This window comes from Notolepis coatsorum (genome assembly GCF_963971535.1).
Source record: "Notolepis coatsorum genome assembly, chromosome: 17".
Classification (NCBI taxonomy): Eukaryota; Metazoa; Chordata; class Actinopteri; order Aulopiformes; family Paralepididae; genus Notolepis; species Notolepis coatsorum.
The window spans coordinates 3,255,640-3,272,136 of NC_140181.1; the positions used below are offsets into that span (position 1 = coordinate 3,255,640).

The 16,497-nt window shown below is 47.1% G+C and overlaps 1 protein-coding gene across 2 annotated transcripts in view; it reads right to left on the reverse strand.

The window, feature by feature from the left end:
- The window catches only part of ap1s3b (adaptor related protein complex 1 subunit sigma 3b), an 11,362-nt gene extending 10,759 nt beyond the window's left edge, over positions 1 to 603 (reverse strand). For both annotated transcript variants that reach the window (XM_084333261.1, XM_084333260.1), the window contains exon 1: positions 479 to 603. In XM_084333261.1, the coding sequence (XP_084189387.1) occupies positions 479 to 481 (3 nt within the window). In that variant the 5' untranslated portion in view covers positions 482 to 603. The remainder of the gene's footprint in view (positions 1 to 478) is intronic.
- Positions 604 to 16,497: the final 15,894 nt, after the last annotated feature.

The following is a 16,497-nucleotide window of genomic DNA, read 5'->3' on the forward strand; positions in this document are numbered from 1 at the left end:
CAGTGGAAAGTGACGAGACCTGTTTTTAAAGGGCAGTTTCAGGAAATACACACCTTACTTCCGACTGCTTATAGGCACACACACACTATATATATATTATATATATATATTATATATATAAAAAGCAGGCGTTAGCCTACAACGCACCATAATAATCCATACGAAACGGCCATATGACCAGTAGATTTAAGATATAATATATTATGTTGAAACACGGTAGGTTTACAAAGCTACAGACATAAGGCTACCTGTTCTGTTTTTGTTTTGTCCCTTCTACCCATGTAAAGCGTCTTTGAGCACCTGGAAAAGCGCTATATAAAATGGATGTATTATTATTATTACCTGTCACCGACAACAGGTGCGCACAGTCTCGTCACCGTCACAGACTCGGCGAAGAAGAAGACTGACTCGTCACAAAGTTAGGTCATTATTATTATTATTACAAATATAAAGTCACGGGACATAATAATCAACTCACCATTTTGACGCCGCCGGTCCCAGAACAATGCAAAAGCCTAAAGTAAATAGTAAGAAACTACAACAAGTTGAAACTCCTCGTCCGACCCTCACACAGGTCACAGAGCTGTCGTGACGTCAGTCCTCCAGTGGAAGTGCCTAAACTCCTCCCACCTGGCCCCGCGTCACCATCGAACCATCACCGGATTGGCTGTCGTGGACTTTCATTCATCCATTCATTTTATTTTGTTTCGTACATGGGGGGGGGGGGGGGGGGGGGGGTACAGTTAATCTATGCACAATATCACCAACATCCTTTTTTTTTTTCTAACATGATACACCCATGGCCGAAGAGGAGCAGGATGAAGAATGTTTCCTATAATGGTGAGCTCAACCTTACAGCTCCATACCATATAATATTAATCATATAAATGGTAAATGGCTGCTTTTTTATATAGCGCTTTTATCCAATGCGCTTTACAATTTGTTCCTCACATTTTACCCGTTCACTCACACATTCACACACCGACGGCAGAGACGACCGTGCAAGGTGCCAACCTGCTCATCGGGAGCTAGTAGGGGTTAAGTGTCTTGCTCAAGGATTGATTGATTGATTGATTGAAAACTTTATTAACAGATTGCAGAATGGGTACAATACAGTACAGCTCAATACACACAATTGTTAAGGGGATGCAGACCAGAGAAAGACTTTAGTCTTGTTTACATCAGGGTCCCCCATTTTCAATTCATCAGGACATATATGACATACATGACATACAGATAGTCAGTACTGCTACATCTATACATTTATGACATACCAGATTTGCAAATACAGTACTGTTTGTGATACAGAGGGAGTCAAGAAAAGGGAGTATATACATTTGACGTAGAAACTGTACATTGGAGGAGGTTGGGTGGGGGGGGTTGGGTACATTGGGATATTGACAACCATACTGGGTAATTTACATTGGAGGTGGGTGGGGGGGGGGGGGGGCACATTGTATAAACAAGCAAAACTGTACATTGAGGGGGGGGGGGGGGGGACTCTGTACAAACAAACAAAATTGTACATTGGCTATTGACAAAACCATACTAGGTAAATGACTGTACATTGGAGGGGGTTGGGTTAGGATATTTACAGGGGCCAGTGTTGCATTGCAGTCTCCCGTAGGTGTCTCTTGAGAGAGGTTTTGAAAGTGGGTAGTGATCCACATTCCTTTACAGCTTTGGGTAGGGCGTTCCACATTGATGTGGCATAATTGCGAAACGTGTTTAGTCCCTTATTTGAGCCGAATCTGGGTTTAACATGATTTGTGGAGCTCCCTCTGGTGTTGTGATCGTGGTATTCACTGACCTTTGGGAAGTATTTTGCCATGTACATGGGTACCTTGGTCGTGTAGTGTATCTTGTAGACCAGGCCCATTGCAAGTTGCTGTACTCTGTCATCTACTCTAAGCCATCCTAGGTTGTCAAAGTGGGCAGGGGTGAGGTGGGTTCTAGGAGTAAGGTCAAGCAGTAGTCTGACCAGTTTGTTTTGAGATGTTTGTAATTTGGTTTTTAGCGCCTTTGAGGTGCTTTGGTACCATGAGGTGCAAGCATAGTCGTAGTACCCTTGAATGAGTGCTCCTGCCAGAGTCTTCAGGGTGTTCTTGTTTACCAGAGAGGAGATCCGGTACAAGAATCGAGTTCGTTGGTTGACTTTTTTTATTACATTGGATGCCATTTTGTCACAGGAGAGATTAGCTTCTAGGATGGAACCCAGGTAGGTAATTTCATCTTTCCTTGTGACAATATTGTCACCCACTGTAACTGAGAAGCCGTCGGTCTTGCTGAGTTTGTTATTTGAACCGAAGAGAATGGACTCAGTTTTGCCCATGTGTAATGATAGTTTGTTATCAGCGAGCCATATGCAGATTCTGCCTAGTTCAGAGCTGAGGGTTTTTTCAACCTGTAACTTGTTCTTGTCAGAGACCAGCAGGGCTGAGTCGTCCGCAAACAGGAACAAGTTGCAGTCACAAGCTGACGACATGTCATTTGCATAAATTAGGAACAGTAGCGGACACATCGACACGCTACCCACTGGATGAGCGGGAATCGAACCGGGAACCTCCGGATTGCCAGACGACTGCTCTACCTCCTGAGCCACTGTCGCCCCTAAATAATACACTGTCGCACCCTAAAATATAATAATAATCATTACCATAATTATGATAACAATAATAATAATGATAATATGACCATGAATAATAATAACAATAATAACGGTAATAACAATAATAATTATTATAATAATATTGCTAGATACCAATAAACAAACAAACAAACAAACAAAAAACCTGCGTCACGAGCCTCAGATGCATGGAAAAGAGAAAAAAATCAGATACAGAGAAATGTATACCTGCTGTTCTCATTGTTCTGTCTTTAAAGGTCTTTTTTAGTTGGACAATATTTTTACAGTACTTCAACTCATTTATAAAGAGAAGAGACTTCACCTGTAAAACAAATAAAAAAAATTAATAATAATTACATCTATTAAAAAAATGTATTGTATGAGAGCCGTATTCGCGGCCACTAATGTCAAAAGAGAGCTGCCAAACTATTGACGGATGAATCGAATGACTCAAAGGACTTTTGAAAAGGCGCCGGGTGACTGACTGTGTAAAGGGGGTTGTTGTTATTCCCATAGACGTCGGTAGAGGGCAGCACGCGCCCACTCTCGTTAAGTGGCATTGATTGATTGAACATTTTATTAACAGATTGCAGAATGGGTACAATCACTGGCGATTTTACCACTGGGGCACCAGGGGCACGTGCCCCCCCCTGAAATCTCAGGTGCCCCTGAGGTGCCACCCCAGTTGAAATTTAATTTAATTGATTTAAAAAAAAATTGTAATAATCTTTATTATAGTAAAAGTCAGATGTTTTCCTTTATAAATAGTAGTGGGGCGGCATAGCTCAACATATCAAACCAATTGTTCATTTTGTGATAAAAGCACCAAATTTGGCAGATGTGTTGATAGATATATTGGGAACAAAACTGGATATTGGGGCGTTACAAACTAGCACCCTGGTGGCCGTGGCAGGCATTTTTCAAAATGGCCACCAGCGCTTGGTCAAACTTTCCTATCCCATTGGATTTGCATGCAATAACGGGTATAATCTAGATCCCACTAACCCTGATATGTCCCGATCCGATCACGTTTTTTTTTACTTTTTTTTTTTTATTCAACAAACATGACCATGTTCACGTCTTAAACTCATACTGAGGCCTTAGTTTTGGTTTTAAATAGCATATCATCATTCATTTATTTATTGTCACACAGAGCAGAAGAATTTTGCCCAAAGTGCCCTACTACCCCTGTTCCACGAGAGTGCCCACACAGTGGCAATAATCAAACACTCCATGGATGTAGTCAGAAATGCAGTTCAACATCTGAATTCTGCGCAGACACCAGTAGTAACATTTGATCAACCCCTGTATGCTATTGCCAAGCAGATCCAGTGGAAGTGGCCATAGATGTATGGGGAAGACAAATTTGTTGTGATGTTTGGCGGCCTGCATGATTGGTTGAAAGGCAGTGGCTGGGTTGAAGCACTGGTACAAGCAGAGATCACAACAGCAGGCACTGCTGACTCCTTGCATGCAGCACATGTTGCTCGCACCTGACGTGCCCACCAAGTCACAGTGGCTGCACTATATGTCCTGCAGTATCGGGCCTGCAATAACCGTGATACAGATACAGAAGATGCGCCTTTGGGGTTTGATGAATGGTGCTCAAGGAGGGAGGAGAGCTGCGCTCAATTCCAGTACTGGCCAACAGTCATGGCATTGGAGCTGTGTTTACTGGTCTATGTGAGATCCCTGCGGCAGTCCTTCAGCATGTACCTTGATGCTCTGACAGAACTCGTCCCCTGGTTCTTTGCTCTGGACCATACAAACTATGCCCTCTGGATCCGTTCATCTTCGTGACATGACTGAACTACCAACAAGACACCCAGATGTTGCCAGAGAATTGAATGTAAGCAATTTCACCATTCAGAAGACCAATCAGGTATTCTCGCCAATCCCCATTGATCAAGCACATGAGCAAAATAATGCTTGCATCAAGAGTGATGGAGGGGTGGTAGGTCTTCCAGACAACCCTAGTGCCCTCAGACGGTGGATGGTAGCTGGCCCTTTGACGACCGGGCCTCGCCATCTAATATGTGGCTGGAGGACAACGCTTTGTAAACAAACCGATGTACTTTTGGATAGCTATATATATACTTTATAGTATTGCTATCTGTCCATTCTCATTGTCACTTGAGTGCATAAACCGTGCCTTCATAATGGCTTAAAGAAAATAAAAATCCATCGGTTGGTTGTCATTTTATAACGCCGTGAATATAAGCTTTATCGCAGTTTTCGTCTCGGTTTTTTTCTGGAAAGCTATTTATAGAGCTAAAGGCTAGTCACGTTATATCGAACGGCATTTCGGTTGTCTATATATGAATGAAATAAAACAAACTGCTTAGCATCCAGACTATTACAGAGCATCTATGGATGAAATGGGGGCGGCGGGGGACGCCGATTAGTATTATTGATTAGCAATACAGTGTGCGCTCAAGTACAACAATGTTCAATCCGGCTGTAATTTGGGTGAAGAGTGTCCTACCGTCAGCCCATGTGATCGCCGGCAGCATTTCCCCATTATTCATCGGCATCTGGTAGATCGATATGTCCATTGGCTGATCATAAATCCCATTATTCCAGGCTGAAATCTGCGCTTTGAACCGTGATCAACGGTGGAGGATGGTCGCTTGGGATCCAGGCTCATATGAAACGCCCATAGACAGTAAAAAAAGAATTTCCCCATTCGCCCTCAATGATACTGCAGTGGAGCGATGGCGCCCCTAAGAGGATCTGGCCGGTATTGCATGTTGCGGAAATCAGATATGCGGGTAGATCTGCAGAGTCGATCAAGGACGTTGATACGGTGATTAATATGGAATAAAACAATAACAACTTGCCACGAGTTAACTCGTGGCTCTGGTCCACAACGCATGGCACCGAAACCCGAGTTAACTCGTGGCTGGTCCCCATTATGTTAGTGCGAAGATCCTAAGCACTTTTTATAGTTCTTTTATTGAAAGCCTCCTAACTTTTTCTTTTATCTGCTGGTTCAGTGGCCTGTCTATTAAAGATAGGAACAGCCTACAGTACATAGTGAAAGTGTGCTCCAAAATAATTGGAGTAAAACAGAGAGACCTATGTTCTCTCTGGACGGACCAGGTGGTCAAGAAGGGGACGAGCATCACTAATCAACCCCTCCATGCTCTGTCTCAGCAGTTTTCACTGTTGCCTTCTGGCCGCCGTTATGATGTCCCACCAAATAGGACCAACCGCTACGCCAAATCTGTGTACTGTCAGGATCTGAACTTTTTGGACATTTATCCTCTGGCACCATCGTGTGCTCATCGGCGGTACTACGCCGTTCTGGACAATCTGTTGTTGTCATCGTTCATTTTCATTCTATCACAATGTTTAATCCCTGCCTGGCTCAAGACCTTGCTGCCTATTATTATGTGTCACTGCCTGTTAGTCTAGTGTCCTTGTCTTGTTGTATTATTTCTGTCCCTGTAATATTGCTCTAGTCCACTCCTCATGTATTCATTGTGTTAGTGTTCTTATATCCTAGCCTCCAGGCCCAGCTGTTTTTTGTCTTCCTAATTGGTTCTGTATATATTCATGCCGCCTCCTATCTTCCAATAATTTTTTTTAATAAAATCTTTATATAATAATTATGAAGAAATATTAATAAAACATGTTCTTAACTTTAAGTTGTATGTAAATACTATTTGTAGTGTTAAAAACATGGAAACAATAGCTTTGGTGGCCAAAGTGTTCTATGCCAGTAATTGCTGGCAGCCATTTTTGGAAATGGTTACCATGGTCACCAGAATGCCAATCTGCAATGCCCCAATATCCATATATTTTCTAAATATATTAAGCTAAATATGTACCAAATTTGGTGCTTTTATCACAAATTGAACAATAGGTTAGCTATGCCGCCCCACTATAGGCTATTTAGCCTATTGTTAAACGAAAAGAAACAAAAAAAAGTCTTAAAAGAAGTGTGCGTTTGATCGCTGATTGGTGTGTGTGTTTGAATTTGTTATTAGGTAATTGGTCACGTTGAGTTGATGGCTGATGGGTAGTCAGAGCGTGAGCGCGTGAGTGAGCGCCAACAGTACAATTTATAGAGGGTCCGTCAGGCAGGCACGCGGGAAGTTATTCAGACTTGGGGGTGCGGTCGGAGTCGGAGATAAATAATAATAATAAGTTGTATTAAATGCATGCGCGAAGCGCATCATTCGTGATTTGCCATTAATTTGAAAGATCAATATTTTACACTACAACAGACAAACTTGAACACCAACATGTGGACAGTTCACACATGAAATGCAGCAGTTTTTTCTCTAATCAGAAGACGATTTATTGTCGATTTAGACGCAAGCGGCAACAACTAGCGTTTGGACTTTCGTTTCGCACACCGCACAGGATCGTATAACCAATGCAGAGTATAGATGTGTAAAATCAACACATCTACAGCTCTTTTTTACTTTTTATTGGCGACCCAATAAAAACAGGTCCGCGACCAGAGTTTGGGAAACGCTGATCTAATCTGAATTAATGAATGAATGAAAACTTTATTTAACAGATTGCAGAATGGGTACAATACAGTACGGCTCAATACATACAATTGTTAAGGGGATGCAGACCAGAGAAAGACGTTTGTCTTGTTTACATCAGGGTCCCCCATTTTCATTTTCATGACATACACAACCTACAGATATACATGACATTTATGACATACATGACATACAGGTATATAGTACCAGTGGCTGAGCTTCCTACAGGCGATATAGGCGGTTGCCTAGGGCACCACCCAGAGGGGGGCGCCAAAAAATAAAAAAATATAAATGTTTTTTTCTTTTTTTCTTTTTCTCTTTTCTTTTATTATTTTTTTGCTCTGCGCAGTTTTGGCGCCCCTCCTCTATATCTGCAACCATTATTTTTACATAAAAAAAATTCTAACATAAGGGAAAATGAGCCAAAAATCTAAAATGGTCGGTCGGTCTGAGCCTCAGCTTTAGGTGTTCACAGTCAGAACATGCTAGAGCGTAGGGGTGGACGGTATAAACGGTATACGGTATAAACGGTATGAATTTGCTCTACGGTATGGATTTTGACTATACCGTCTAAACCGGTAGTGCAGCTCTAAAATACCAATGACGTCATGTAACCACAGCGCGACTATTTCACTCGCATTTGCCCCTAAAAATAGATAGAATTAGTCATAGATAATAGATATGTGCGAACTGGAAAAAGTTATTTAGGAGGCTTCGCGCAGTGGGCGTGCCAGCCCCTACCGCACGCATGTAAACACGGATCTAGTAGTCTAGTGGGACGGGACACGGGAGCTCAGCTGTCGGCGGCGTCTCCCTGAGCTAACGTTAGCTTAGCTACCGTTACAAAATGACCCAGTCAACTATTCACTTTTAGTTTAATACATGATGAGGCATTGTCTAACCGAACGGTATCTAGTCGGCCAGCTACCGATAGCTCCTGACATCAACAAACGCTCCACAAAGTCTAGTAGAGAGAGACGTGTGTGTGCTACCTGTTAGCCGTTAGCTCACGTTAACGCAAGTTAGTTCACCGTTCAAAACGAAATGTCCCATTGAACTAAATAATTCACTGAGGCGTTGTATTAACGTTATATATCCGGCTTAGCCGGATAGCTCCTGATATCAATGTCTTATAACACTGATTCGATGCGTATTCGAGCTGAGGGCTTGCTAACGTTATTCCAATATAATAGGGTCCAGGTGCAGCGCCGGAGAATCCTGGCCGTAGCTCTGCTCGAGGCTACTCGAGTATAGGTCCAGGTGCAGCTCCGGGGAATCCTGGCCGTAGCTGGAGGCTACTAGAGTACACACAGACAGTGGAGCTTGTTGCGTGGTGGCGATGTCTCGTAGATAATACAAGTACAAGTCTAATTATATAATATATATATTTTATAAAAAAAATAAAAAATTATATAAAATTTAAACATTTTTTTTATCAAAAACGATGATACCGTGATATATACCGTTACCGTCTATGCTTCAAATTATACCGTGATATAAATTTTAGACCATACCGTCCACCCCTACTAGAGCACTGTGCATTGATGGGTATCGGTCAAGTGTTTATAGAATTGAGCGTTGAGGAAAGAAAGACTAACGTTAGAGAACTATGAAGAGGCAAAAGCCATCCGGCCATCCAGTATACAAAGAGAAGAAAAGAAGAAGACGAGAAACGTGCCAAGGTGGAAGGTATGCAATTTTGTACAACTTCCAAGACCTGCCACACCAAGAGCTGATGAAGCAAGCAGAGGCACCTGTACACACCTTAAACCATGGAGGGCAATCTGATTTGGATGGGAAGGAGCTGGCTCAGGAGTTGGAAAATTTGATGTGATTGATGACTTTGCAGCGAGGAAGGCCAGAAGGATTGCACTGTAAATGAGCCAGGTGTAACAAGACATTTTCTCATTCCTGTCAAATAAGTTGTTAACAGATGGACAGTTCCCAGATGACAAGGATGTCTACATCACTGCAGGTGATCAAGTCCACCATGTTGGAAACAGTACACCAATGGATCAATGCAACCATGAGGAGGCTGACACTCGTGTCCTATAATACATCTCCTCCACGCCCTCCAAACATCATCACTTGGGAGGGTGCATACTGGAGATACAGATGTTTGTCGTAATCCTTCTGACTAATTTCCATCACATCAAGCCACTAACAGATACACACCCACTCAGGGACGTGCACAGGACTTTAGAGGGGCAGGTTCTCAGAGGCTGAAAAGGGCACCAAGCGCGTGTAGCGCACAAGCCTGATTTTTAAGGGCCCTTTTCGGCCACACCAAGAGCTTATGAAGCAAGCAGAGGCACCTGTACACACCTTAAACCATGGAGGGCAATCTGATTTGGATGGGAAGGAGCTGGCTCAGGAGTTGGAAAATTTGATGTGATTGATGACTTTGCAGCGAGGAAGGCCAGAAGGATTGCACTGTAAATGGAAACCAGTAGGAGCTACAGGCTAACCTTGAAGTGTGATGATAGGGAGTGGAATGTAAATAGTTCTTTAGACAAAGTGAATTTGTAATTTTTATTTATTTGTTTGTTTGTTTATTTAGCATATTATATTTTGATTATATATGTGTAACATATTTTACAATACATCATTTTATTTTAAAGCAAATTTGCACGTTATTTTATTGTTTGTTATTGTTATTATTATTATTGATTGTTAGCTAAGTTGTTTGTTTTAATTCTTTAGTGTGCACTTTACATTTCTTCTTAATTTTCTTTGAAAGCTAATTTGCACATTCTTTTATTGTTTGTTATTGTTATTATTATTATTGTGTGTTAGCTAAGTTGTTTATTTGTTTTAATTCTTTAGTCTGCACTTTAAATGTATTCTTAGCTCTTGTTCTTGCTTGTAAAAAATAAAGGTGCAGTACTTTACTGTATAACTGTTAACCCTTTCACTGCCACACGACGGAGGGTTAACCCTTTACTATCACACAACCGACGGTCGTGAAAGGGTTAACCTTCTGTGTATTGTCGCAGTGAAAAGGGTTAACAGGTTGGTAGCGCGGAAATGTTTAGATTTTTTGTTGGGGGGGGGGGGGGGGGGGGGCGCAGTGGTGAAGCTCGCCTAGGGCGCCAAATGTGCTAGGTCCGCCCCTGTATAGTACTGTTACATTTGTGACATACAAGATATGCAAATATACAGTACTGTTAAACAGAGATCCTAACAGAAAATATATACATATGATGGGGAGGAAACTGTACATTGGGAGGGGGTGGGCGGGGGGAAGGGGGGGTTTGGACATTTACGGTGCACAGTATATGCTACTCAGTGTGTGTGTGCACGAGTGTGTTTGTGTGAGAGAGAGGGAGAGAGAGAGAGAGAGAGAGACTGTCTTATCTCTTATGAGCACTCATGTTTTGAAATGTGTGTGTTGGTTTGTGGGAAATTCGTTTTCTGAAGCCTATTTTTATTTTTTTTACTGTTTGAGTTCTTGAATGGGAATGTATGTATGCCCCCCCCCCCCCCCCGCTGTTACCATATACCCCCCGTTAGATTGGTTCTGGCGCCGACTCTGGTCTGACAGCAGTGGAGGCAATACAATATTATGTATGAACCAATGTGTACCTTGCATTCATGCAAATACTTGAATCTGTTAGGGTTTGTAACCGACCCCAAGCGCAACGGCACAGAGAGAGTTGTTTCAGAGTTAGCCAAAGCAAGGGTGTATTTATTCTCAGAGTCACAAGATAGAATTAGGTTGAGCAACAGAACAAACGGGGAATCTGGCATGTGAAGAATGTTGCGGCTCTGCAGATTCTCCCAGTAGGTGGTGGTGAGGAATTAGCTTGTGACGTCTGAGCCGCTCTGCAGATCCTCCCAGCATACACTCCAGGTGGAAACGGAGGGAGAGAGAGAAATCCCAGTTAGCCCAGCGCACAACAGAAACAGAGAGGTGACTGATCCAAATAAATATCCAAGTGACTTGATCTTCGGTGTGATACACACAGTTAGCAGAGTCCAGAGAAAAAACAATACGGTAATCCAAAGTGTAAATCCAACAAAAAAAATTAGGTGAGAACAGTATAACAAAAACGGGATCTCTTCGGTGTTTCACAAACACACAAAAAACGGGTGATCCAAAAAGAACTGTTTCCAAAAACTCACCAGAGAAGGAACGGAGCGAGTGGGTGGGGAGCGGACCAAACCTCACAGTACCCCCCCCTCCACGGGAGCCACCCGGCGACCAGGCCGACCCGGCTCGCCCGGATGGGCACGATGGAAGTCGGTGATCAGGCCGGGATCTACGATGAGCCGGCGGGAGACCCAGCTCCGTTCCTCCGGACCGTACCCCTCCCAGTCCACCAGGTACTGGAACCCCCGACCCCGCCGTCGAACGCCCATCAACCGGCGGACCCGCCACTGGGGGTGACCGTCCACCATCTCGGGAGGAGGTGGTTCCGGAGCAGGAGGCATCAGGGGACTGAGAGAGACAGGCTTAACCCGGGACACATGGAAAACGGGGTGAATGTGCATGGACGCAGGAAGCTTAAGACGCACCGCCGCCGGACTGAGTACCTTCAGAACCTCGAAAGGTCCGACGAACCGGGGGTTAAGTTTCTTGGCCGAGGACCGAAGTGGGAGGTCCCTCGCGGAAAGCCACACCCTCTGCCCAGGGTGGTACGTCGGCGCAGGAACCCGGCGCCGGTCAGCCCCACGACAGGCGCGCTCTGATGACCGGAGCAGCGCGGTCCTGGCGATCTCCCAGACCCGACGGCACCGGTCGAGGTGGTCCTGTACGGAGGGAACTGCCACCTCCGTCTCCTGTGCAGGGAAAAGAGGGGGTTGGTAGCCCAGGGATACCTCAAAGGGTGAGAGGCCGGTGGCGGAACTGACCATGGAGTTGATGGAGTACTCGACCCAGGGAAGGAAACGGCTCCAAGAAGCTGGTCTCTCGGCAGCCACACACCGAAGAGCAGACTCCACGCTCTGGTTCATCCTCTCCGTTTGTCCGTTAGTCTGGGGATGATAACCAGAGGAAAGACTGACCGTTGCCCCCAATCCCTTGCAAAAAGCCTGCCATACCTGGGAAGTGAACTGGGGCCCCCGGTCCGAGACGACGTCCTGGGGAAAACCATGGAGGCGAAACAGGAGGTGTGTCAGGAGGTCCGCCGTCTCGGCCGCCGAGGGAAGTTTGGGAAGGGCCACGAGGTGAACCCCCTTGCTGAACCGATCCACCACGGTCAGAAGGCACGTGTTCCCCTGGGAGGATGGGAGTCGGGTCCTCAGTGGTTGGAGCCCCCTTGGAGTGTAACCGGGACAGGGAGTCGGCCTTCGTGTTGCGGGAACCAGGGCGAAATGTCAGCGAGAAGTCGAACCGACTGAGGAAGCTGGCCCATCTTGCCTGCCGGCCATTGAGGCGCTTGGAAGCACGGATGTACGTCAGGTTCTTGTGGTCCGTCCAAATGGTAAACGGCTCCTCGGCCCCCTCTAGCCAATGACGCCACTCCTCCAAGGCAGCCACAACCGCCAGCAGCTCCCGATTGCCGATGTCATAGTTCCTCTCGGCAGGGAGGAACCGACGCGAGTAGAAGGCGCACGGATGTACCTTCTGGTCCGTTGCCGACCGCTGGGATAAGATAGCTCTCAGTCCAGTATCCGAGGCGTCCACCTCAACGATGAACTGTCTCTTGGGGTCTGGATGGAGCAAGATCGGGGCGGAAGTGAACCTCTTCTTGAGGGAGCGGAATGCAGCACACGCCGCTGGGGACCAGTCGAACGGCAGGGCGGGAGAGGTCAGTCTGGTAAGTGGTTCCGCCACTTGACTGTAGTTCCAGATGAACCTTCGGTAGAAGTTGGCGAACCCGAGGAAGCTCTGTAACTCCTTCCGAGAGGTGGGTTCCGGCCATTCCTCCACGGCCTGGATCTTGCGAGGATCAGCTCGGGTCAAGCCTTTCTCCACGATGAAGCCCAGGTAATCGACGGAGTCGGAGTGGAATCGGCACTTCTCCGCCTTGACGAAGAGCCGATTGTGGAGGAGGCGCTCCAGCACACGGCGGACATGCTGGATGTGTTCCTCGAGGGTCTTGGAGAAGATGAGGATGTCGTCTAGGTATACTACCACAAACTCCTCCAGCATGTCACGAAGGACGTCGTTCATGAGCGCCTGGAATACCGCCGGAGCGTTGGTGAGGCCGAACGGCATCACCAGGTACTCGTAGTGGCCCCTGGGAGTCTTGAAGGCGGTCTTCCATTCATCGCCCTCTCGGATACGGACTAGATGGTAGGCACTCCGGAGGTCCAGCTTGGTAAAGACGGTAGCCTGGGTGAGAGGCTCGAAGGTGGAGTTCATGAGAGGTAGAGGATACTTGTTCTTAATGGTGATCTCGTTGAGCTGGCGATAGTCGATGCAGGGTCGAAGGTCTCCGTCCTTCTTCCCAACAAAGAAGAAACCGGCCGCCACAGGAGAGGAGGAAGGCCGAATGAGTCCTGCTTCCAAGGACTCAGAGATGTATTGATCCATCGCTGCCTTCTCCAGGACGGTCAGACTGTAGAGGCGGCTGCCGGGAAGGGGAGCCCCTGAGCGGAGGTCGATGGCACAGTCGTAAGGCCGGTGAGGCGGAAGGGCCTGAGCCCTGGACTTACTGAAAACCTCCATGAGGTCGTGGTACTCGGGGGGTATGGTCGAGAGGTCCGGAGGCGGCTAACCAACGGATCTCCGGGGCGGGGGACAGGACGCCACCTGAAGACACTGGGCATGACAGGAGGAGCTCCAACCCATGGTGGTACCGGAGGACCAGGCGATGTGGGGCTCGTGCAGCGCGAGCCAGGGCCGGCCCAGGACTACTGGGACAAGAGGGGATCTGGTGATAAGGAACTGGAGTCTCTCAACGTGGTTACCAGCAATGGTGAGCAGGACAGGGCAGGTGCATTGAGTGATGTCAGCCAGGCGGTGTTGGTCCAATGCGAATACCTCCAATGGCCTCACTAGGTCCTCAAGTGGAATGTTGGCCCGGGTAGCAAACTCGAAGTCTAGGAAACTCTCGTCAGCCCCCGAGTCAATGAGTGCCTCCACCGTGGCCCGTTGGTCCGCCCAGGCCAGGGTGACGCTCATCAGATGGCCAGGTGGTGCACGGCTCTGGGAACGAGAAAAACGGCTCACCAGGATCTCCCGGGGTCCCGGCGAGCCTGGTCTTTTGGCCGGGTGGGGCAGTTGGCGATACGGTGTCCCTCCCGACCGCAGTAGAGGCAAAGGCGGACCTGAACCTCGCCTCCCGTTCAGCTTGGCTAAGATGAGAACGTCCCAGCTGCATGGGTTCCTCCTCGGGTACCGAACGGGAGGGAAAAAAACCACCAGTCGTGTTGGGAGCAGGGCGACCAGCAGTACCGTCACGAGTACGGGGGGTCCGGAGTACCTCTGGAGGTCCCTGTCGGGTTCTCTCACGTCTTCTCTCCTGGAGGCGTCCGTCGATGCGAATGGCGAGGCTGAACAGGTCCTCGAGGGACTCAGGTTCCTCACGGGTCGCGAGCTGGTCCCTGACTGCGTCGTTGAGCCCCCTCATGAAGGTAAGACGAAGTGCTTGATCGTTCCAACCGCTCTCCGTAGCCGCCAGTCTGAACTCCAGCACGTAGTCGGTAACCCCGCCGCTGCCCTGCCGGAAGGTACCCAACCGGGCTCCAGGGTCCTGACCACGGGCTGGATGGTGGAAAACCCTGCGGAGCTCAGCCACGAAGTCTGGGTAGGAGAAACAGAAGTCTGCCTCCATTGCCCAGGAGGCAGTGACCCACTGGGCTGCCCGGCCTGAGAGCAAGTTAGTCATGTAGGCCACTCGGGCTCCCCTTGAAGTGAAACGACTGGGTTGATGACGAAAAACCAACTCACATTGCATGATGAATGTGGCACAATCCTCGAAGTTACCGTCGAACAGCCGTGGTTCGGAGAGACGGGGCTCCCGAGGCGCGGGATCGGGAGGCGCGGGCCCTGCCAGGGCTGCGGGTGATGCTCCGGCCAAGGCTCCTGAAGGAAGTGGGGTTACAAGCAAGGTGTTAACGGTTTCACTCAGCGTGTGTAAGTGGAGGAGAATACTAGACTGCTGGCTAGCCAGAGAGCCCAGGGACCCCTGAATAGGCAGGACCTGCTCTCGGAGTTCCTGTACAGCAGCCGCAGCCGCATCTACCAGTAGGCTGTGGCCCTTGGTTAACTCTATCTGGCCTGCCAATGCTGTTCTGACTCTCTCTGTGTCGGCTGGGGTCGTCATGGTTGGATCGTAATGTTAGGGTTTGTAACCGACCCCAAGCGCAACGGCACAGAGAGAGTTGTTTCAGAGTTAGCCAAAGCAAGGGCGTATTTATTCTCAGAGTCACAAGATAGAATTAGGTTGAGCAACAGAACAAACGGGGAATCTGGCATGTGAAGAATGTTGCGGCTCTGCAGATTCTCCCAGTAGGTGGTGGTGAGGAATTAGCTTGTGACGTCTGAGCCGCTCTGCAGATCCTCCCAGCATACACTCCAGGTGGAAACGGAGGGAGAGAGAGAAATCCCAGTTAGCCCAGCTCACAACAGAAACAGAGAGGTGACTGATCCAAATAAATATCCAAGTGACTTGATCTTCGGTGTGATACACACAGTTAGCAGAGTCCAGATAAAAAACAATACGGTAATCCAAAGTGTAAATCCAACAACAAAAATTAGGTGAGAACAGTATAACAAAAACGGGATCTCTTCGGTGTTTCACAAACACACAAAAAACGGGTGATCCAAAAAGAACTGTTTCCAAAAACTCACCAGAGCGCAACGCGTAAAGCGGGCAGATAAACGAGGCGCAGCTTTGTACGGGGAATCAGGTTCTCCACAGGGATTACTTCACGAAAGTCCTGGGGAGCAACAGACAGGGAACAGCGACGGGAAAGAACAGGCAGATGCAGGGAATATTCAAAACAATCCAACATCGATACTAGGGGAATCAGGGTATATAAAGCCACAGGGCGCTGATGACAAGCTGTGACAGCTGCGGGATGAAATTGATCATTGCTCCAGAAGCGTGTGGTGGGAAGAGCACCAATCAACACGGCATCTTACAGGAAAGAAGCGTGTGGCGGGGAATGCAATTAATTAACAAAATACCTTAAAGGAACGGAGCGAGTGGGTGGGGAGCGGACCAAACCTCACAGAATCCCTTTCATGTCATGGGGCAACTTGATAACTGAGTGGGTGTAACCAGGTGTATAAATGTAAATAAGCACAGCACTGGTGGCAGTACAACATTTGAAACGATGCATGTATACCTTTCACTCACATGCAAATACTTGAATTAATATGAATGAATAATTTCATGCCATGGCCCATGGGGCAACTTGATAGAGTGATACAATTAACTGAGTTTATTATTAATTTAATTTATTGAGTGATAA